The 22500-nt window shown below is 43.6% G+C and overlaps 1 protein-coding gene across 1 annotated transcript in view; it reads left to right on the forward strand.

Annotated features, from left to right (window-relative positions):
• ptprsa (protein tyrosine phosphatase receptor type Sa) overlaps window positions 1-22500 on the forward strand; it is a 296738-nt gene that overhangs the window by 261898 nt on the left and 12340 nt on the right. The window contains exons 26-30 of the mRNA XM_078285725.1: window positions 1383-1558; window positions 4362-4481; window positions 11892-12046; window positions 15729-16014; window positions 21307-21485. Of these exons, the coding sequence (XP_078141851.1) occupies window positions 1383-1558; window positions 4362-4481; window positions 11892-12046; window positions 15729-16014; window positions 21307-21485 (916 nt within the window). The remainder of the gene's footprint in view (window positions 1-1382; window positions 1559-4361; window positions 4482-11891; window positions 12047-15728; window positions 16015-21306; window positions 21486-22500) is intronic.

Raw genomic sequence — 22500 nt, forward strand, 5'->3', positions numbered from 1 at the left:
GCTGACGCTGTTATCCAGAGCAAGTGAAAATGAGTGAGCCAGTCAGTCGGAGCTCTGCCTCAAGCTCAAGGACACTTTGGTAGGAAGCTTGGCTGAGAATGGACACACATTTGCTGTTGCAGAGATAAAAACCTGTGACCCTAGAATCGAATCTTAGAGAATAAGACATCACAAGTCAAAAGTCTCTCTTCTCAGCTGCAGGTCAGAGCCGGAGGTCCGCACAGAGGTGAAACACCCGTTTCCTATTCACATATCTTTACACACTAAGCTTTATGAGCCGAAACACATTGTTCACTTGGAAGTATTCTGTTCCTGCGTTATGGATATATTAAAGATATGCAAATATGCTGTGCAGCCTTCTAGTGTGCTGCAGAGCACTTCCATGCTTGTGGACCTATATCGACCAAGCAGGGTTTGGGGATGGTGCTGTATACGCCACGCTGACTTGGCATTTAAACATCTTTCCCAACACACACACTCTCGCCCAGCCAGCGGTGCAAACGGGCTCCTTAAGGCTAGATTTAGAGGGCCCGGTGTGTAGCAGAGCATGGTGGCAGGCGCAGAGCGATGGCGGAGGGAACGCCGGCTCTCGGCTCTAGCGGCTGATTTACTCCCCGGGCGCCACCATCCTCCATCTTCCAGCGCACTCCAGCCTCGGTGCTAAATCAGATGGAGGCTGCTACACCACATCTACAGCAAACTAGGCAGAACCGCAGAGGTGGAATGGAAAAGAAAAGGATATAATAGTAGTGAGGAACGCCGTGACAGAGGAGCAGTTGCTGCATTTGAATCCATACGTAATCTTAACAGTACGACGACCGCAGTTTCCTGCAGATCCACATGAACACTGCAAAAAAAATCAATTTTAACATCTCATTTGATCCTATACCAAGTCTGAAGAATGTATTTTTCTGAACATAAGTGGTAAATTCTATTGGGTGAGATAATGCCACTTGTTTCAGCACTTAATTCAAGCATTTTCTAAACCAGTGACATTATCTTGTAAAAGCTGTAAGAATCTGCCTTATTTTAAGATATTGCCACTTGTTTTGAGAAAATTCTTTAAGAAGAATTTGTTATCGTAGCCCATTGTCACTTGTTTCAAGAAAATAAGGTGAGAAGACTCAATGCATGATTAAATTACTAGTAAGGAGATTTCTTTGTAGTGTAGACTGAAATTGAGAAATTGGGTAATCACAGCAGCAAAGAATGTGTGTACTATTGATCAGCAAATAACACGCTGTTCAGACAGTGCAAGTAGAAAAGTGCTGTGGCAAAGGGCTTAAAGCAAAAGGGTACAAATAAGGTAAGTAACTGAAAAAGTGGATTGACAGAAGAATAGCCTTTAAATAATGTTTGTTCCATCTCCGGTCCATATCCAGGTATCACAGGCAGCGACTACATCAATGCCAACTACATTGACGGCTACAGGAAGCAGAACGCCTACATCGCCACCCAGGGTCCGTTACCGGAGACGTTCGGGGACTTCTGGAGGATGGTGTGGGAGCAGAGAGCCGCCACCGTGGTCATGATGACCAGGCTGGAGGAGAAGTCACGGGTAAGTCCAAGTCTCAAACGGTTTGCGGAGCAGCGCTTGGCTCCGTGTTGGGCCTGTTTGTTTTGAAGCCCTCCTCCGGCAACCTCACAGACAACTTGAATTTGTTCCATTTTTCAAATAAACCGCAAACCGAATTGGTTTACAAGGCAAAGTACGAGTGCCAACCGATTTCTGCCAACCGAAAAAATGGCACAGCTTTACGTTTTCTCCTTGATTTCCCAGTTGCGCACCTGAACCTCACTGGCAGAGGTAATCAGACATCATTTTCTTGAGATGGACTGCTTTCAGAGAAGCTTAGAAATTTTGAGCGGGGTGGTGAAAGCAGCAGAGGAGGCTGTTAAAATACGGAGTTAACTCAAAGACGGTCTACTTGTGCACATCTGATGACTTAGGCTGCATATCTACCGGGAATCTCTTCACAGCGCTGGCTCCTTTTTCTCCCTTAATTTCAGTGGAAAGGACAAGCTGTTGCACGTTCCCAAAAGCACTGACAGCTTAGCAAGTTTTAGCGCTCAGAGTGCACAGTGCAGGAAACTAAAATTCAATTTTTTTAGCAAGAAGAAGGCTATCAACAGTTGCTGCTGCAGAACCCATGACCAGTGCCTCCCACAAGCATCTGTTTAGCAGTGGCAGCTAGAAAAGAAGCGCCTGGTGGACACAAGGGCTTAGAGATCAGTTTGCATGTTGAGGCAGGGAGGAATGAGACTTTAGGGTGCATCTTTTCCACTTTTTTCAAACTGCCAGAACTTTCTGTTTTTTTACACAAAAATCAATGGGGAGCGGCTGCAAGATGTATGGAAAGGTGCTGTGTCTGGTTTCTTTCGAAGCAGAGCGTAGCACTTTCTAACCTTAAAGTCCCACTGAAACGGAAGTTAGAGCGTCTTTAGCTTCTGTACTGTGACGTATTTCCCAGTGAAACAGAATATTTGAGCGTACAGTTACAAGAGGGATTTAAATCAAATCCTTCGCATTTGATTGGACCGCTAAACAGTGGGCGGGGCTTAGAGTTTAGCGCGATACGGAGCTACAGAGAGAAACGGAGCTACAGAGGACTGTTGGCTCCACACACACCTCCCTCACCTGTTGTGTCATGATATTATTGGTTGAAATTGGTTATGGGCATGCTTACGTAAGCACACAGCATATTTTGTTTGACAGGAAGAAAACATGATTGGATTTTGATATAAGAATACAAAGAAATTGATTTTTTGTATTTCTTTTGGCATATATTGTTAAATAGGTGCACAGTATGACCGGGGATGTGATCTAAAAGGGTTAAAAATGCATTTTTAATTTCATCTCGACTTTAAGAACAGTTCAGCTTTTTAGAGGAGCGTTCATGACGTCTTCTGCTTTTTTGTGAGCTGACAAATTCATAGTAGGAAGGCAGCTTACAGTTTACGACTGCAACTATCAGAAAATGAGAAAAAACTAGCGGTGGAAAAGTTGGTAGTAGCTGTTACTCTGATCATAAAGCGTCAGTATGGAGTGCATTGGTGGGGTCGTGTGTGTTTCTGCTCAGTGTTTGACAGTTGGGCCTCAGTGCTGTTTGCTGATAGTGGCAGCTAGTCATTATGTAAACAAAGTGAGTGTCGTGCGACCCGTCTTTTCAAATTATGAGCTCAAAATGCAGTTGAAGCAGCTCTATCTCTGCACATTATAATCCGAGCGCGCCCTTAGGGACGGATCAGCAGACAGCGAGCGGACTTGTCGAAATGTCAAAAAGGCAACCGCGATGTTTCATCTTATCAACCCAAACCTGCGTCAACATCGGGCTCTCTCACCCCAGGTGTCTCCCCTCATCTTTTCCCCCCTCCTTCTGTCCCTTTTCACTTGTTTACCTATCTCCCATCCCGACATGTGCGTTCCACTCCTGTCAGACGCGATCAGGATTAGCGGGCGGTAGACACTGAGTGTCAGTGCGAGCGGGAGAGGAGAGAGAGAGCGTTAGAGCGACGCGTCTCCCTCACTGGCTGTCACATCTCATCAGAGGCCAGCCGGCGCGTCACGCCCCATATTGAATGAATCTTCATTAGGTGGGCTGACGGGACGGGGGCGCCGGGGGGGGGGGGGAGCGGGGCGTTGGAGCTTCAGACGGAGCGCCGCCGCTTTGCTGGAACGGAAACAGCTGAAGAGTTTCATTCCAAAATGAGATGTCTATCCACCATTTGTAAAAAAAAAAAAAAAAAAAAAGTCACGCCTTTCTCTTACAAACTTACTTTCGGAAAGATAAGGCAACGTAATTGTATTTTCACTGATTGATATTGAATGATGAACTTCAGGTAATGATTATGTTCCTAAAGAAAAAAGAATATGTAGTGTTGTCTCAGTTGTTGTGGATGGAGACAGGAGGATTTAGGGAAGGATGCGTGTTGACGGGTTTTGGGGGGGGCGGGGGGGGAGTGTTCCCCACCTGCAGCGTTGGCTCTTAGATGTGAAATAGAGAGAAGCTGTCCTGGTGTTTTCTGTCAACACCGCCTGGCGCTCTGATCCACAGGGGGCCCGGTGTAAGAGATGGGATTGTGTGTGTGTGTGTGTGTGTGTGTGTGTGTGTGTGTGTGTGTGTGTGTGAGCGAGCGTGATATGAATATCTGTGTGCTCCACATGCATGATCTTGTTCATTAGTGCAGCCAGTTATAAGAATATTTATGAAAATGCCTTTGTATACTTGTAGCATACGTTTGAGTTTGTAGATTTTGGGCTGATGTCTGTCTCTCTCTCTCTCTCTCTCTCTCTCTCTCTCTCTCTCTCTCTCTCTCTCTCTCTCTCTCTCTCTCTCTCTCTCTCTCTCTCTCTCTCTCAGATTAAGTGTGACCAGTACTGGCCCAGTCGTGGCACAGAGACCTATGGTATGACCCAGGTGACCCTGCTGGACACCATAGAGCTGGCCACCTTCTGCGTCCGCACCTTCTCCCTGCACAAGGTAGGACGATCACACACACACACACACATACACACACACACAAAGAGATATATACACACATGCACCACGCACACCTTTGTCCACAATGTTTCCCTGCACAACCATACAGCTGCAAACTCAGGTGAAAGTTTTAAATCTTAAAACCCATCTTTTTATTCTGGCTTTCCACTGATTTTACTGTTTATCATCTCTGTTTAACTTCTTTCTGTATATTTTATGTTTGGTGTTCTTTTATATTATGTCTCTTTTTGTGAAGCACTTTGTAACCCTTGGTTTCGAAAGGTGCTATATAAATAAAGTCTTACTTACTTACTATTATTGAGACATGCACAGACAGTACGTGCTGACGGGCAGCACAGGCACACACACACACACAGCTACCCAGTCAGCCACGCACAGCACACCCAAGCGGCACTTCTTCACTTTATTCTGTAGATTAAGATTAGGAGGTTTAGTTTTAGGAGGGAGCAGTGAAGAGAGTAAAGCAGCGCTCGCACCAGGAGAGAAAATAATGTTTACATGTCTGGCATTTAGCTGACAATCTTATCCAGAGCGACTTAGAGCGAGTGAGCAGGTAGAGGGTGTAGCGCCTCGCTCAGTACCGAGACGGGACGGGACAGGTGGCTGCAGAGGGACACTTTGGCCGTTGCAGGGATCGAACCTGCGACCTTTTGGTTACCGGATGTTCTCTGCAACCAGCAGACGTGACTCAAGAGCTGATGGGGATTTTTTTTTTTTTTTTGTCCAATGTTAAGCCAAGAATAAAATGAAAGACCAATCCTGCATAGCACAAGAGTTTTAAGTCAGATTTAATCCTCTGGTGTGATTCCGGCGTAGGAGTAGAGCCAAGGTGTAGTGTGTGTGTGTGTGTGGGGGGGGGGGGGCGGGGGGGGTAGCGGTGATGTGCCTGGTTGTATGCAGAGACACCCACCCACCCCCCACCCTCTGGGGAGAGGGAGGGGGGCCTTGAGGAAACTAAAACTATCTTCCTTTCTCCCACCCAGGCTCACCTCTCTCTGCCTCATCCAAGCTTCCTCTGTCTCACTCTGCTGATTTTCAATTTCACTCAATTTATTGGCATGATTGTTAAACAGAAACAGTCATGCCGAGACAGAGTAGAAAATGTCAAATTTCAGAACACATAATAGTATATGTATTCAAACTGTGTTGATTTGTGATATAATTAAGGATGCGGCAGGTTTTTGGAGGCCTGTTCTGATCACCGATCTGATCACCAATTGAAATGATGCATTTTCGCCGGGCTTTCTACTAACAACGGCACATCAGGTGAAAGCGCGCAGCAAGCATAAACAGAAAAATTTCAATATAGCCCTGTGTTTAACAGGTTGTGCTCATGGCTGCATGACATTGCAGGTCTAACCATGTGTGAATAAACCAGAGCTTTGTTTTGTTTTGTTTTGACTTTTGTTAGTGTGCTTAATGCTGCTGGTAGCACATGGAAAACATTTTCACTGAGGCAGCATAGACGATGCCTTCTCTCCATCACATTAAACTGTTTTTAATTATATATAATTATATATATTATATAATTAATTGTAGTTGAAAATAGTAAATGAATACAATAATCAAACACTCTGAACACTCAAGTAGGAGCAAAATGAAATGACCAAGTCTCTCTTTCTGTGTCACGCTCCTGGCAATTCTCAAATTAAAACTTCCACTTCATAAATGATAAAAAATAAAAAAAACAAAAGACTGTTTTATTACCGTCAAATCTCATATGAGCATAAATAACAAAAAGGCCTTTAATGTGATCAGGCAGTTCAAATGGTGTTCAGTTATCTATTTAGAATGTCTATCGACCAATTATGATCGATGGCCGATTGATTGCTGCATCCCCAGAAATAATTAGAATATTCTTTTGAATTTCTTTTGAGTTTCTTCTACTATCTCTCTCTCTCTCTCTCTCTCTGTGTTGTCAGCCTTGGTTTTTCGTCTCTCTCGTTCCTCCACCTCTCCGTCTTTTCTCTCTCCGCCTGTTTACCCTTTGTTGTCTATTTTCCCCTCTTCTCACCTCACCTGAGTCAAATGATATTTTCAAGCGTTTGTTTTAAAACGATTAAAACGCTTGGAGCAACAGATGGGTGGGGTTTACCGCACCACTACAGTCCAAATAGTGTCTGGAAAGTTGCCAATCAGAAAAGTAGACCAAATTGACTTTCAAATGCTCCTGTGATTGTGTAAACTTTCTGGTACTCATTGCGTCGTCTCATATGACAAACCCCACCCATCTGGAACATAAGCAGCCTCAAACAAACCAAGAATATTATCTGCAAACACTCAGGTCTGGTTCTCTCTAGTTTCTTTCACTTTCCTGCTCTGTTGCTCCGTCTTTGTCTCTCTATTTCTGTCTCTCTTTCTGTTTGTCTCTGTATTGTCTTTCTCTCTCAGCAGTCAAAACATTGGAAATCCCTCCATCCGCCACATAAATACACCAGGGTTTAGTGTTGAACAGGTGCAAGGTGCAGACAGAAGGGAGGCGGTTTACTTAGGTGCCTCTCTCTCCCTTTACCGCTTCACATTTTCTCTTCATGTCATTCCTCCCTGCATCACTCCTCTGCTCTCCTGTCCTGTGTGTTATTTCCCTCCTTCCTACACACCAGGGTGGGAAATTAGCCATCAGCCACATGCTTGTAGATTTTAGCTGTGGCTGCTAAGTTAGGGAGCGTTCACACACTGCTCTGCTTTTTTTTTTGTAGAAAAAGTGCTGCCTCAACTGCATTTTGTACTGATAATGAAAAGTGGGTCGTGCAACATGCAGTTGGTGCTAGGGAAAGAAATTAAAGCCAAGAAGAAAAGTATTAGTATTAGTATTAGTTCACTATCTGAAAACAGTGCTTATGCCCAGCTCCCAGCTCTCAAACTCACACAACATAGCCACTACACTACCTACTAAATCCTTAAAGTCGAGATGAAACGGCATTTGGAGAGTATCTAACTTCCGTATCGTGACGTATTTCCGAGTGAAACAGGAAAGACAGGCGGGACATAACGTTGGGAGGAATTTGATTTGAACGTTGAAAAGTGGGCGTGTCATAACACCCGAAGACACACCGAAGTACCGTGCTGTTGCTAGCTAGCTAACTAATGAATCTTAGCCTCTTAGCTCTGTGCGCTAAAAGTTGAAGATTGATTGATGGGTGGATGTCATGATATTATTGGTTGAAATTGGTTATGGGCATGCTTACGTAAGCATACGGCATATTTTGTTTTACAGGAAGAAAACATGATTGAATTTTGATATAAGAATACAAAGAAATTGATTTTTTGTATTTTTTTTGGCATATATTGGTATATAGGTGCACAATATGACCGGGGATGTGATCTAAAAGGGTTAAAAAGGCATTTTTCATTTCATCTCGACTTTAACCACTACTACCAACTTTTGTACCGCTACTTTCTTTTCATTCTGGCTGTTGTCAGCTGCCTTCATACCATGAAACTCAGCCTCTTCTTTCTTGTCAGCTCTCAAATAAATGGTTGCAGTCATGTGGTCTCCTTTAAAAACTTGAAAAATGGGATTTCTCTAAAAAAAGCTCTGCCTATAATGAAATCAGGTGTAATTTTCCATCCACTTTGCAGCCGCTTCCTATTGACTATAATGGAATAGTGTGAACACGCCCTTAGTCTACTCTATAGCAGCCACTTCTGCAGGTAACCAACCATCGTTCGGAGGTACTGTTCTAATTTAAAATCCTATTTGGCTGGTTAAATAGCCAAATTGGCAGGTTAATTGAGATTTACCAGCCACCGGACAAAATATCTAGATATTTTCCTGCCCGACCTGCTCCACCTCCCTCCTCCTCTCCGCTGCCTCCATGCCACCTCTTAAGTGTTGTAACCGGAGGTGTGAGAAGAGGTATAGATGAGTGTCTGGTGTTGGATGGATCACACATTTCCATAGCGATGCCTTCTTACCAGATAGCACCGAGCTAAAGTGCCCGCTGCCTTTCTAGCTGGAGAGGCGGCGGCGGCGGCGGCGGCGGCGGCGCGGCGGGTGCCGGAGCGAACCGGTGACGCTGAAGATAGCAAGATAGCGGCGCTTTAGAGCCGGCTGGTTGACATTCAGGGCCATTTACATTCAAACGCTCTCAGCCTCTGTGAAACCCGCCGATACGACTCTCTCTCTCACTATCTCTCTCTCTCTCTCTCTCTCTGACTATCTCTCTCTCTCTCTCTCTCTCTCGCTCTCACTATCTCTGTGTTGTTAAGGAAAATGCTTTAGTATCATTATTATTGTGACTATTATTATTATTATTATAGATCTCTGTCATTTGTGTGCATGTACGCACGTAAGCAGTGTAAACAATGGCCGCCGGTCAGTGATTATCATAAGACAAACAACACTAATATAAGGGAAAATCAATTAATTTATGCTTTTCTCATTAAAAGACCCTATCTTTATATAACTTACATCAGTCTGATACTACTTACCATGATGTGTGCTATACATTTAAATCATAAAGATTCATGTCAGCCTAAAAAGGTGTTAAACTCTATTTCTGCAAATAAAAAGGAGGGTAAAGTGATTTTAGGTGAGTTTACCCTCCACTACATCCTTATATGTATGTATGTATGTATGTATGTATTTATCTGTCTGTCTATCTGTCTGTCTGTCTGTATATCCATCCATCCTCTCCCTTCTCCTTATAACCTCAGTCATTGCTATGATGTCTCACTGAGCTGTTTTCACTTTCTCTCTACGAGAAAATATATTTAGTTGAATTCTTCTGAAGTAATAGGTGGCAGAGGCTGGCAGCGGACACACACACACACACACACACACACACACACACACACACACGGTGCATTTACAAAGCAGCCAACAGCGCACCTATCCATATGTATGCATGTCCTGCAGTGACACAGAACCTGCTGCACTGATAAATCCTTTAGAAAAAATTACAATTAAAAGCAAAGCTGCAGCAAGGCGCCGCTCACCTCCACACAGCTAGCCTCAGCTGTGGAAACACAGAACCAGGGAATGTCCAAAAAAAAAAAAAAAAAGAAGAAAAAGAACTAGGTCAGTTTGCTTTTAATTACCACGCTTATTTATTCATTTATTCAGCAAGAAAAAAAATCTCTCCATCAGGGAAGCAGGAGCGTTGCATTGAAATGCAAACAGCACCTCCGTTAGACGATCTTCCAGGAGGAGAGGGAGCGGAGGATGGAAGGATCCTCGTCCTCCTCAAAAATCTTCCTCTGCATCAGAGGAACAGCTTTTATGTGTTTACAGTTGCATGTGAACACGCACGAGAGACGGCATCATCTAGCCTCATTACGATACAGTCCAATGTGTTTGTATCGTCTCTGCAGAAACAAGCCAAATACAACTGAAGGGTTTTATTCCAAAATGATAGATATCATTTTTGGGTAGAAAATCTAAATCTAGTCTGTAGAAGTGTTAGCATTTTGTCAAGCAAGGACTTAAAAGTAAAGTCCATTTTAAAACACTGTTAAAAAAAATAGCAATTGATGTACCTTGTATTTCTGGGCCCATTCTGTTGTTTGGTGTATTTTTCGTATTCCTGTAGATAACTGGCCAAACGTAGACAAAGTGATGTTCCGTCCAGATGTTTCCAGCAGCTTCAGTGGAGTTTCATAGCAGAAAATGTTTCAGGATGTAAAACCTCAGCGGTAAACGTCAGGTTTTGGTGTCAGTCCCTCAGAATCAAAGAGCGAGGGCTTCTTTCTAGAGCCGCCATTTTGCACCAAGAGACGTTCAACAATCATACAGGGAGAAATCCATCGTAGAAGAGGAGAGAGACCAATTTCTCCACCCACAGGAGCCTCACTTTTTCTTGACTGAAAAACCTCACTCTCTTTCTCTGCTATCGCTATCTCCAACGCTCTCTCTACCTTCACATATAACCCACAGCTGAATGGAACAAGTTCAGGCACATTCTCTGGGGGATTGTCGAAAGGCATTCTGGGAGATGTAGGAAAAAACTAGCTGAAGTAGAAGGAGACGAGGCAGGTTGAGGGGAAGTGGGTTCATCGACGGGACACTAACTTTAATAATTGGGTCTCCCTGCTGACTGCCACCCTGCCTTATGTAACCCAGTGCGCGCGCACACACACCCACACACACTCTATTCAACTTCAACTTCAACTTTATTGTCCCCGAGGGGAAATTTGTATTGCAGCCAGATAAAACAGAACACACAGAGACTTAGGCACACGGACTCAGGTACAAAAAACATGATTGAATACATGAATACATCAAGTGACAACAGGAAACCTAGAGTATGTTTAGCCATCGCTAAAACCATCATCAGCCCCCAGTAGTTAAATGGGAAACTAATCATCAGCTGGGTCATCATGAGCATTTAACAGTTTGGTGGCCTGAGAAATAAAAGAATTATTCAACCTGTTAGACCTGGCCTTTGGTCTAAATCTCCGTCTGGAGGGTAGGAGCTCAAATTCTCCATACAGAGGATGAAGAGGACACTGTAAAATATCTCGAGCGTTAGAAGTTGCTCTCTTACTGAAGATGTGAGACAGATCAGGCAGTTTAAAGTCGAGATGAAATGAAAAATGCCTTTTTAACCCTTTTAGATCACATCCCCGGTCATATTGTGCACCTATTTAACAATATATGCCAAAAAAAAATACAAAAAATCAATTTCTTTGTATTCTTACATCAAAATTCAATCATGTTTTCTTCCTGTAAAACAAAATATGCCGTGTGCTTACGTAAGCATGCCCATAACCAATTTCAACCAATAATATCATGACATCCACCCATCAATCAATCTTCAACTTTTAGCGCACAGAGCTAAGAGGCTAAGATTCATTAGTTAGCTAGCTAGCAACAGCACGGTACTTCGGTGTGTCTTCGGGTGTTTTGACACACCCACTTTTCAACGTTCAAATCAAATTCCTCCCAACGTTATGTCCCGCCTGTCTTTCCTGTTTCACTCGGAAATACGTCACGATACGGAAGTTAGATACTCTCCAAATGCCGTTTCATCTCGACTTTAACACCGATGATCTTACTGGCCACTTTAACTATATGTCGCAACCTGTTCCTGTCACCTGTTGAGAGATTACCAAACCAAGTAATAATAGAGAAGGTGATGACTGACTCTACCATGGAGTAGATATAGTTATGTCAACAACAATAACACACACACACACACACACACGCACCCAGACACCGTTATTCACACTTTCACACACTTCCATCTCTGCTAGTTTCTTTTGATGGGAAGATTATAAAAGATTTGATACTTGATATACGCTTCAAAAAAAGGAACATAACATACTTTATTTGTGTGATACCGGAGTTTGTGCTGTATGGATCAATCAATCAATCAATCAATCAACACTCATCAGCTCCACCTCCATATCTAACCCAGTGTGTCCTCCCCTCTCTGCTCCCTCCAGAACGGCTCCAGTGAGAAGCGGGAGGTTCGTCAGTTCCAGTTCACAGCGTGGCCCGACCACGGCGTCCCGGAGTACCCCACCCCCTTCCTGGCCTTCCTCCGCAGGGTCAAGACCTGCAACCCGCCCGACGCCGGCCCCATCATCGCCCACTGCAGGTCAGCGGTCGTGTTAGGCTGGGTTAGGGTTGATGAAGCTACTGAAAACTGTATAATTACCGTAAACAAATGAGACCATAACGGAGACGATCGGTAGCCTCCATCTCACACCGGTGGTCTTGTTACTGCTGGTGTTTCTCAAAATTAAGACCACATTTCCCATAAATCCTGTCGCTTCATGCACAAAGACAATGTTGTCCTCCCCTCCCCCTCCCCCTCCTCTTCCTCCCCGGTGTTGCGTTTACTTTCTGTTTTGTTTTACTGAAGAGGATAAACATGTTAGGCCTTTCGCTCCTTGCACCATCTGCCGTTACGAGAAACTCTGAAAGCTTTCGCCTCGTTTGCTCTGGAAGACCGCCGCCCTCTTCCTGTTTTGTGCCATAAAGTAATCCGGCAGATTTCTCACCAAATCCGGCCCGGTGGCACACGATGTAAAATGCAGCGTAGAAGCCGCTCGAGGCTGCCGGTGATCTCAGGCAATGATGTTGTTTGTTTACGGTAATTATACTAATTTCTCTCAAAATTAATGTGGTAATGATTTATAGATGTTCTAATGCTACATATAGTACCTTTAATCATTTAATTACTCATAGACAGCCTTGTTATTTCAAAATAATTTCAGCAGCTGCACTTCCCAGCACCTCTTAAGAGCTACAGCTGGGCAAAGGACTCTAGACTCTGATTAAGTTAAGGTGCTTTTATTGCCTCACAGCCAGGCCACTTTTGAAAAGTCTCTCTGACATTTATAGATGAACCAATACAGAATTTCCACTTTTTACTGCCTGCTCGCTGAACTGCTGCAGCACTTTGGCTACATCCCCAAAACAAACCGTTTGGAAAAATCATGTCAGTCACAGAGGTTTTTTTTTTAGAGGCATTATATACTGATTTGATTCCACTAAGTAATAATCTAGGATGGATGGAGGACAGACAGTTTCACTTATTTCCATTGCAAATGAGATGATTTTTAATTAATTAATCACGTGACATTATCTTGAAACATGTAAAGTGATCTGTCTTTTTTCAAGATATTATCACTTTCACTTTGCAAATTCTTGAAACAAATTAAACTGCATTGGAAACAAGCGAAAATTTCCAACCCCCTTTGCAGATATATATATATACAGTATATATATATATATATATTAATAAGAATGATATTTTAAGACTCAATACATGATTAAATCACTTCCTAAGCTGGAGTGCAGAGACCAGCCTACAACATTGCTGTATATTTCCTGGCACACTAGCCCAATACAGTGTGCTCCACACATAATGCATTGTCAGATAGCAGAATGTATGGCTGGCTACACACGCGCCTAAATCCTACCACTAAATCTTCCATTGACAGCTCTCTGTGATTTATGTGTGAGTTCAAACCTGCAACACAATTCATCTCTCCAGTTACTCTATTTGTTTTCTGGGTTCAGTGACGTAGTTACAACCAGGAAGTTTCCTGAGAAAGAGATGTCGGCAGTATTAGAGCAATACCAAATGTTATGTAACAGTGATATGCACACATCTGCATAGTGAATATTGTGCTATAGTTTGTTCCAAAATGAGATATCTACCATTTAAAAAAAAAAAAAAGTGTCATATATGCTTTCAAAAGGAAACAAGGAATAAAATGAAAACACATTAGGTTTGTTTTTTTAAAGATAGAAACTACCTTAAGTCCTCACCTTACAAAATAACACTTTTACAGACTGGACCCCCCATGTTTTAGAGATATTGAATGCTGAAATGGATATATCTTGTTTTGGAAATTAACTCTTCAAATATTGTGCACTAAACTAAAGGTATCTTTCTCTTTCTCTGCTTTCCAGACTTTCTCCACTGTACACTGTCAAGCAGAAATACCTAAAATAGATGTAGGATGTTAATATTTCAGCTGTTCCTGCTGCTCCAGGCCTTGATGTTAGTTTTTACTATGGCAGCAGTGTGGTCGAACTCAGGTCCAGGCAGCCAGAAGTGAGACGCATCAATCATTTAGAACAAATCATGTCTGTTCTCTATTGAACAGTATCAAATTATAAAAATGAAGTAAAAGTTGTATCGGTGCAAAGATTTCACTTAAACTATAAGTCTTCACATCTTAGCTGAGATTTTTCACACAACTCCCATAATTCTCTTCTAATATGTAAATTAATTTAGATGATGTCACGCAACAGGAGAACTTACTTCTGGGTTCTATGTGTATTAGTTTGCATGGACTGCTGCCATATCAAATGATGTATGGTGATATATATAGCTAAATGTTTTTTATTTTATTTTATACAAAAGCACATTGTTGTATATATATATAAACCAGTGGTTCTCAAGGTGGGGTCTGGATCGGATCCCCCAACAAAATGAGGAATAGTTTAATTTAATTCTGATTTAATTCGCTAGAAATTATCCTAATTGGACAATGTATGAGAATGACTATTCTAATAAAAGGTTTCACTCTCATCACTATTATCTCCCCACTTACAGTGTACACAGTTCAATAAAAAATCAACAACAAAAATCCCTGGGATAAAATCTCATCAGATCAGGGTCCATGGCCTAATTTGCGTCAATTTGGGGATCCGAACCCCCACTATAAACTGTTTGTGGTTCAGTTCAGTTGCTAATGTTACCCAGCAAGCTAAATATCATAATGTTACCGTAGTCTCAATAAAAGACATTAAAACAACTGATCAACTCGGGAGCCAGAAAGCTGCCACCCCATTCAAATAAACTGCTAATTCGACTGCTAATTAATTTGTTCTTTATATTATTGCCACAGATACACCGTGGGACAGAGACGGCTCACAACACATCCATGATACTGTGTGTGTGTGTGTGTGAGTGTGTGTGTGTGTGAGTGTGTGTGTGAGCCTGTGTATTCTGCAGTCCTGTGTATTTATATAGTCTCAGGCGATGTTTGTGTAGTGTGTATACATTGCATGTAATCCACAGGATATTCCAGCTGTCAAACACATACTACACAAACACAACAACATACATACACCAACATACATGGCTAGATTATAATTACATAATACACATTACATAACAAACATTACACAAACACACTCACTCTCCTCACAGACTTCTGTCATTTCATCTCTCCTCTGGTCACATCATCTTTCTCTTTAAGCATCCCTCTTTTCCCTGCTTTTATTCTCTCCAGCTCTCTCTCTCTCTCTTTTTTCCTCTCTCTCAAAAGCCCCATCATAATCCCTCCCCATCTTTCTTTCTTCTCTTTTTTTTTTTGCTCCTTAGCCCTTTCCTCCTTTTACATGCGGTATCTCCCAACTGGCTTATTCAAATTGAAACCTTCCTTTTTTGGCGCGATAAGGGCACTGCAGTGTTGCCGATGCGACACACACACACACACACACACACACACACACACACACACACACACACACAACAAAGCTGAAATTTGACAGCTTGCTTTGCTTATTTTCGTTACCAAACACACATAATCCATTTTACATTTTTTTTATGTTTTAGGAATTCAGCTGACGCTCTCATCCGGAGTGACTTGAGTAAAATCCGAGATCGCAAACGTTAGAAGCAATTAACAGAAAGGAAGTCAAGAGTCAACATAACAAATTTTCTTGTGTCCCTAGAATGATGTATGATAGAGAGCTGCGAGGTAAAGAAATGAGGGAAAAAACCTCATATTTCTCTCTCCCTCGTCTTCCTCCAGCGCGGGTGTTGGCCGGACGGGCTGCTTCATCGTCATCGACGCCATGCTGGAGCGCATCAAGCACGAGAAGACGGCGGACATCTACGGCCACGTGACGCTGATGCGCTCGCAGCGGAACTACATGGTGCAGACGGAGGACCAGTACAGCTTCATCCACGACGCGCTGCTGGAGGCCGTCGCCTGCGGCAACACCGAGGTCGCCGCCCGCAGCCTCTACTCCTACATCCAGAAGCTGGCCCAGGTGGAGAGCGGCGAGCACGTCACCGGCATGGAGCTGGAGTTCAAGGTACGGGGGGGAAACCGAGCCATTTCGCTTTTATCGCACGGCGGCCATATTTGATTTACGTCACACTTGGGGTGGGGAAATAGGCCTACAGTCCAGAAGACAGTGAAGCAGATGTAAACAGACGTAAACTCAACCGGTCTTTGGACAAAACATTTTAAATAGACACCAAAATGATCCTTCGATGTTGTCGAGTAACAAGCAGAGCTGGAGGACAAATTACCCCAGAAGGTTCATATCAAAGACTCATCCAGCAACGGGATTTAATTATGGTGACATTATGGTGTTTATCTCCAAACCAACGGCATCTTTTCTATTTTTTCACTGCTGTTAAAACTAGTTGTTACCTCCAACTTGTACATTTAGGCCTAGTTGGTTTAGCGGTAAATATAAAGGTAAAAACATGAAGTAGATAACAGATAACATTAGCTCACGTTATGAATCACAGATTTTCCCTTCAGTTGCTCTACTTCATGTTTTTCATATTATACTTATCCAAAATAACCAGGATAAATTGTTATGTCAGCATTAATCTCAGCCTTTATTTTTAGTAGCCTATTAGTAATATGCTAACATTATTTAAAATGTTCTTAGTGGTGCTTCTTTGATGGTCAAATTGTTAGCTAGCAAAAGCTAGCATTAGGTGACAAACTGCTACAGTTAAAACTAGTCAACAACAACCTGCACATTTACAGCTAATTGGTGCTACATTGAGCTATAGCTGCAATCGAGATGTCAACTTTTAAATACAAAAAAATAGAGGAAGTAGGCTACATGAAAAAGTAAGATAAAACAGGTGGTTTCACTGGGGACTTCAGCTGCAGGACAGACTGTCTGTAGTTTTTGGCAGGTGACCTTTTTCTGAGATTGGCATTTTCTTGTGACTCCACAAATTATAACACATCAAACTTTAATGACACACACAAATGTGACAAATATATGCGCAAATGAAAATTGCATGTGACAAAGTGACAATGTTTTATTCAGAAAGGAAGACGAGAGAGGAAGGCACAAAATGGAGTATTGGAGGAAGTGGAGCGGAGCGGGGCGAAAACAGTTCAGAGCCAAGAATTTGGGAGGGAGGGTCCAGGAAGTTGACAGAGACGGGATAGGGTTTAAGTGTGGGGAAATGGTAAAGTGGAGATCGCTAGTGTCTGACCGGTGACATGCTTCATGGCAAAGAAACTGTGAAACCTGATGAGGAGACTGGGGAAGACACAAAATGGATGATGGGGGGAAACCGGGAGAATATTGTTTTGCAGTCGAGCGGAGGTGCAGTCGACAACAAACCCCCAAACTTCACTCACGCTGAATTTGGCAATAGACAAAATGGAGGTTGGATCTCTCTTTCAGCTTGTGCCTCATACATACATAATGAACACACTGAATAAACAAAGTGAGGAATATTGTACGCTTAAGGTTTAGAGTTTGAGATAAACACACTTTATGGAAATATAAGTATATTCGAAGGCAAATGGAGGTTGTTCTCTTGAAAAGTTAATACCTTTCAGCCCCAGGTAAGTAGAATATAGATTAAACCAGCCTTATTTACATGGCAACTATTTGTCAGTTTATACATGCTGTCTAAGTAATAGGATCTCAGATGGACTAGAAAGCAGATCTGTTTTATTTTCTCGAGCCTCACTTCAATCATTTAATCACTTGGGCACACACTGCTGGAATTATTATTGTCTTTTCTGCAAAAGCCAGGAAATGGAAATATTTAAGCCCTCCACTGTTTGGGCCCATCATTCATTTTTTGAGGATTTGGAATAATATGCTTAAGTAAAGAGAAATTGGTTTTAATCCAGCGGGCACAAGACAAAAGGCTTTTTGGCTGAAAGCGGCGTGGATTCAAGTTTAAACTCCAGAAAGAAAGAGTGTGTGATTTCTTGGCGAAAGTGACGACTAAGCAGCGGGTCGAGATAGACGATTTCAGAGATCGCCATTAAAGATCTTAACGATCATCATCTTCAAAACTGCCCCCCCCCGCCCCACCACACACACACACACACACACACACACACACCCCCCCTCCGCTCCAGTTGGTATCTGCTGACCTTGAGTCGCACAACGCGCTCACTCTCCAATCATCCGTCATCTTCCCGTTGCCATTCATCATCGCAGCTGCCAAGAAACAATACCGGTTGGTGTCTTTCGGCCATTTTTTTTTTTTTTTTTTTAACCCACCGGTGCAAAACGGTGATGGGATCTCAGTTGCCATCTGTAACGGGGATAATGCTGAGCCGGCGTCGAGAGTCGAACGGGGATTAATAACGTCAACAGTGCAGCCGGGATGGGAGAGAGAGCTGGGGGAGGGGGGGCGGGGGGGGGGCAGGGGGGGGGTAAGTAATTAATACTTGATGATGACAAATGGGGGTGGATGGCAGGGCAAGTAGGAGGAGGGACGTTCGGCTAATGAACAAAGGGACGACTGTATGCTAACTCGGCAGTAAGGAAGTGACTCCGCAGAATGCTGCACCATAGGGACGGGAGGCGGTGTGTGTGTGTGTGTGTGTGTGTGTTGGGGAGGAGGTGTGTGTGTGTGTGTAGGGGGTTCGTTGTCATTCTCAGTCGGAAAAACAGACGCACAGACTCTAGCTGTGACTAGTTGGATTGAGAGGAACTCTGCAGGGAGAATGAGGAGAAAATAGGGAAGAGTTGTCAAGTTGTCTGAGTATTGCTTTCTGGCATATGCTCGTGAATAACAAGCATGCTTAGGGACAGATTTATGCATAGAAGACATGTGTGCACATAACCCGCACATTGCAAACTAGCATTCACATCACAACAGGAGAAAAATAAGAGGAGAGCGATATCGGGATGATTCGGCGACGGGGTTTTCAGGGGAATCCAAAAGCAGCAAGAGGACCAAGGCACTCTTCACTTTGAAATGTAATTGCCAGTAAGACTTTACATGAAGTGGTGCTCATAAGCCATTATAAAGGCACTGTAGGCGCATTATAAGCACATTGTGAGTGCATGATAATTACTATAATCAGAGCAAGATTGTAATGCACACAAAGAAATTACAGAGTTTTTGGGGCACCTGTGTAGTTTTTGAGGTGATATGAAGTTGAATGTAGTTTTATGATGTTTGCCTGATGATTAAATTGTAAGAAAAGTTTATCCATGCTTCCAATTGGCTTATAATCTGTTTGCAATGCATCACAGTGCACTTAAAGTGTCACCAAAATGCATTTTTTAAGGAGACACACTCCCTGATGAAGGTGCGTGGCCAAAATGGATCAAAGTCAGAATTTTTCAATGTCCAAATAGAGCGATGCCAGATTAACAAGGGTATTTTTAGCTGAAAGTGAAGACAACTTTGGTCCTCTCTGTTTTTGGACATTGGACAAATCCCTCCTGTCTCCCCTAGTTCCAGATTTATTATGCCAAACATCTTCGTCCCTGCTGTGGTGCGGAGTAACATGCTTAACACACAGCAGCCTTTACCTTCCAACCCGACAGATATAAACAGCAAGGAACTGGCAACCGTGACCAGAAGTACCCTAGGTGCTCCTCTGGCCCGCTGGACGACGGGTTGCCAGGTTTGGCCGAGTTTCCCGCACCCCCCTGGGGTGTTTGATGGTGTAGCTGAGGGCCTCTTTAGCAGTGCCAGGCCATCTCAAGCCCTTCCAGGTGCCTCTGTGAAAAACAGATCAAAGGGAGGACAGGAGCGAGGGATGAGGGGAGAGGAGGAGGAGGAGGAGGAGAGGGGCTGGCCTGACTCCAAGTGGCCAATGACAGACTGAGATAGTGGCGCAAGAGAGGAGAGAGAGAGAGAGAGAGAGAAATAACACAAGGGATAATTGAAAGAGGAAGGGGAGGAGGTTGCGATGGTATGAGCGAGGGAAGGAGAGAAAAAGAGGGAGAAATGGAGTGCTAAATAGGCTTTGGCTAAGGTATCCATATGCAGGCAAAAGTTAACAAGCACACACACACATAAACACACACACATAAACACACACTTTGTTGAGACACTGAGGCTGAGAGGAGACGATAGTCAGACTTGCTGACCCACAAACTCCCACAGAGGTCCTTATGATGATGATGATGATGATGATGATGATGATGTAGCAGTACAGCTCCTCATTTGGATCATTACAGTGTCTGTGTACAAGCGTGTGTGTGTGTGCCCGACCGTCCCCGGGTGGCGAGTGTGTTTTTGTGCACACACACACACCACACCGTCATTATCGAAGGCGCTGGTGACCCACTTTCAGAAGCAGGAGAGATATTTGAGAGTTTTGTGTTTGGTGCAGACTTGGCTTGTTAGTCCCGGTGTGCGGTAGACTTTCCCTCGCTGCGTCTGACCCTGCACGACCCCACAAGCTGCAAAATAAAAAATAAATATCACGGGATAATACGATAAATATGTAAGTATAAATATAATGGGGGGGGGGGAAAGGGGGGATAAAGTGTTTTGATCAGTGTGTTTTTGTGGCGTCTCTTTGAAGCCGCACCATCATGCCTGGGTGAAAGATCACATCAGATTGAGTTGTGCTTTATTACTTTCCATCATTAATATTCTTTCTTTATCTGTCTTGCTCCTGTCCTCCCCTCCCTTCTTTCCTTCCTGTCCCTCTTTCTTCATTTCCTCCTTTCTCCTCTCTTTTCTCATCTATTCTCGCGCTCCTCTTCTTTCCTACCTTCGACTCTCCCACTTTCACTCTCCCTTCCTTTCACCGCTCTATTTTTCCTCCTTCTATGTCTCCTTCTTTTCTTTCCCTCCTTCTCCTCCTCCTTCATCATATCCTTACTACCTTCCTTCTCCTTACTACTGCTTTTACTGCTTCTGCTTTCTTCCTTCCTTCCTTCATCCATCCATCCACCCTTCCTTCCTTCCTTTACTCCTTCCTCCCCTTCCTTCCGTCCTTCTTTACATCCTACCTTCCTTCTTCCTCCTTTCCTCCCTCCTCTTCCCTCCATCCTTCTTTGCATCCTTCCTTTCTTTCTACCTTCTTTCCTCCCTTCCATACTCCTGCTTTCACTTCTACTTGTGCTTTCTTTCCACCCATCCATCCTTTCTCTCTTTCTTTCTTTCTTTCTTCCAACCTTCCTTTCTTCCTCCCTTTCTTCCTCCTTTGCTTCCTCTTCCTCTCTTCCTTCACCCTTCTTTCCATCCTTCCCTTCCTTCCCTTCTACCGTCCGTCTCCTCCTTACTTTTGCTTTCACTTCTGCTTTTTTCCCTCCATCATCCATCCATTCTTCCTTTCTTTCTACCTTCCTTCCTTCTTTGTTTCCTCTCCTTCCTCCCACCCTTCCTTTCATCCTTCCTCCTCCCCCCTCCAGCGTTTGGCCAACTCCAAGGCCCACACGTCGCGCTTCATCAGCGCCAACCTTCCCTGCAACAAGTTCAAGAATCGGCTGGTCAACATCATGCCCTACGAGACCACGCGCGTCTGCCTGCAGCCAATCAGAGGCCTGGAAGGCTCCGACTACATCAACTCCAGCTTCATCGACGGATACAGGTAGGAAGTGGGGAAGTGTGTGTGCGTGTGTGTGTGTGTGTGTGTGGGGAGTTATCTGCTTATGGCTGTGAGGGATGCAGCGATACCAGTACCGGTTTCATTGCCAGGAATCATGTGTCAAATTGCAGAAATCAAAGCAAAGTGACTTAATTTTCTGCTTTTTTCACCTGTAGTGGGATGTTTTTCTCAAATGGAAGAATAACGGATTATATCTCAATCTTCTCATCACATTTTACATTTTAGGTATTTAGCTGATGCTCTTATGCAAAATGGCTTTCAATGAGCGCCACGGTTGAACACGCTTCAGTTCCAAGCTCATCGACCTTACAGGCGACCGCATTTACATTTTAGTCATTTAGCTGATTCTCTTATCCAGAGCGGCTCACAGTGAGTGAGCAGGTAAGGGGCTCGACGTCTGGCTCAGCGACACTGTGCGGGGAGACCGTCCTTCAACCGGAGGACCCGGGTTCAAGCCCGCATGTCGGCGAGCATCCGCCCTGCTGAAGTGTCCACGAGCAAAGACACTGAATCCCTTAAAAGCTCAGGGTTCACACGCAGTTCTGTAGCTGAATCTACTCTCTGAACTCCCAACTGAAAAGAGCATTTCCCTACACAGATCAGTAAAGCACCATGTTGTTATTATTAACATATGTAACAACATTCCTGTGACCCTAGAGTGATTATGTAAGAAGAAGAAGAAGAAGAAGCGCTAAGGAAAAAAATAGGAGAAATAATAGCTAAGCAGAGAGGTTGAACTTGCAGATAAGAGCGCATTAGAGCGGGGAGAGGAGGCAGATATGAGGAGAGGCGGATGTGATTCAGAGGTGAGAGGAGGACGACTTTATTATTCAAGCGGCAAACTTCTTCAAACTGCTTTTTTGTCTAATGATCCCCAAAATAATGGTCTAAGTCTGTGTTGTCTGTGCTCAGTAAAAGCAACGGATTTCTACTCTTTGATATCAGCAAGAACTTTAAGTTTAGTTCTCAAGTGGTATTGATTGATAATAGAGGCCTA

This window comes from Centroberyx gerrardi, chromosome 9 (genome assembly GCF_048128805.1).
Source record: "Centroberyx gerrardi isolate f3 chromosome 9, fCenGer3.hap1.cur.20231027, whole genome shotgun sequence".
Taxonomy (NCBI): Eukaryota; Metazoa; Chordata; class Actinopteri; order Beryciformes; family Berycidae; genus Centroberyx; species Centroberyx gerrardi.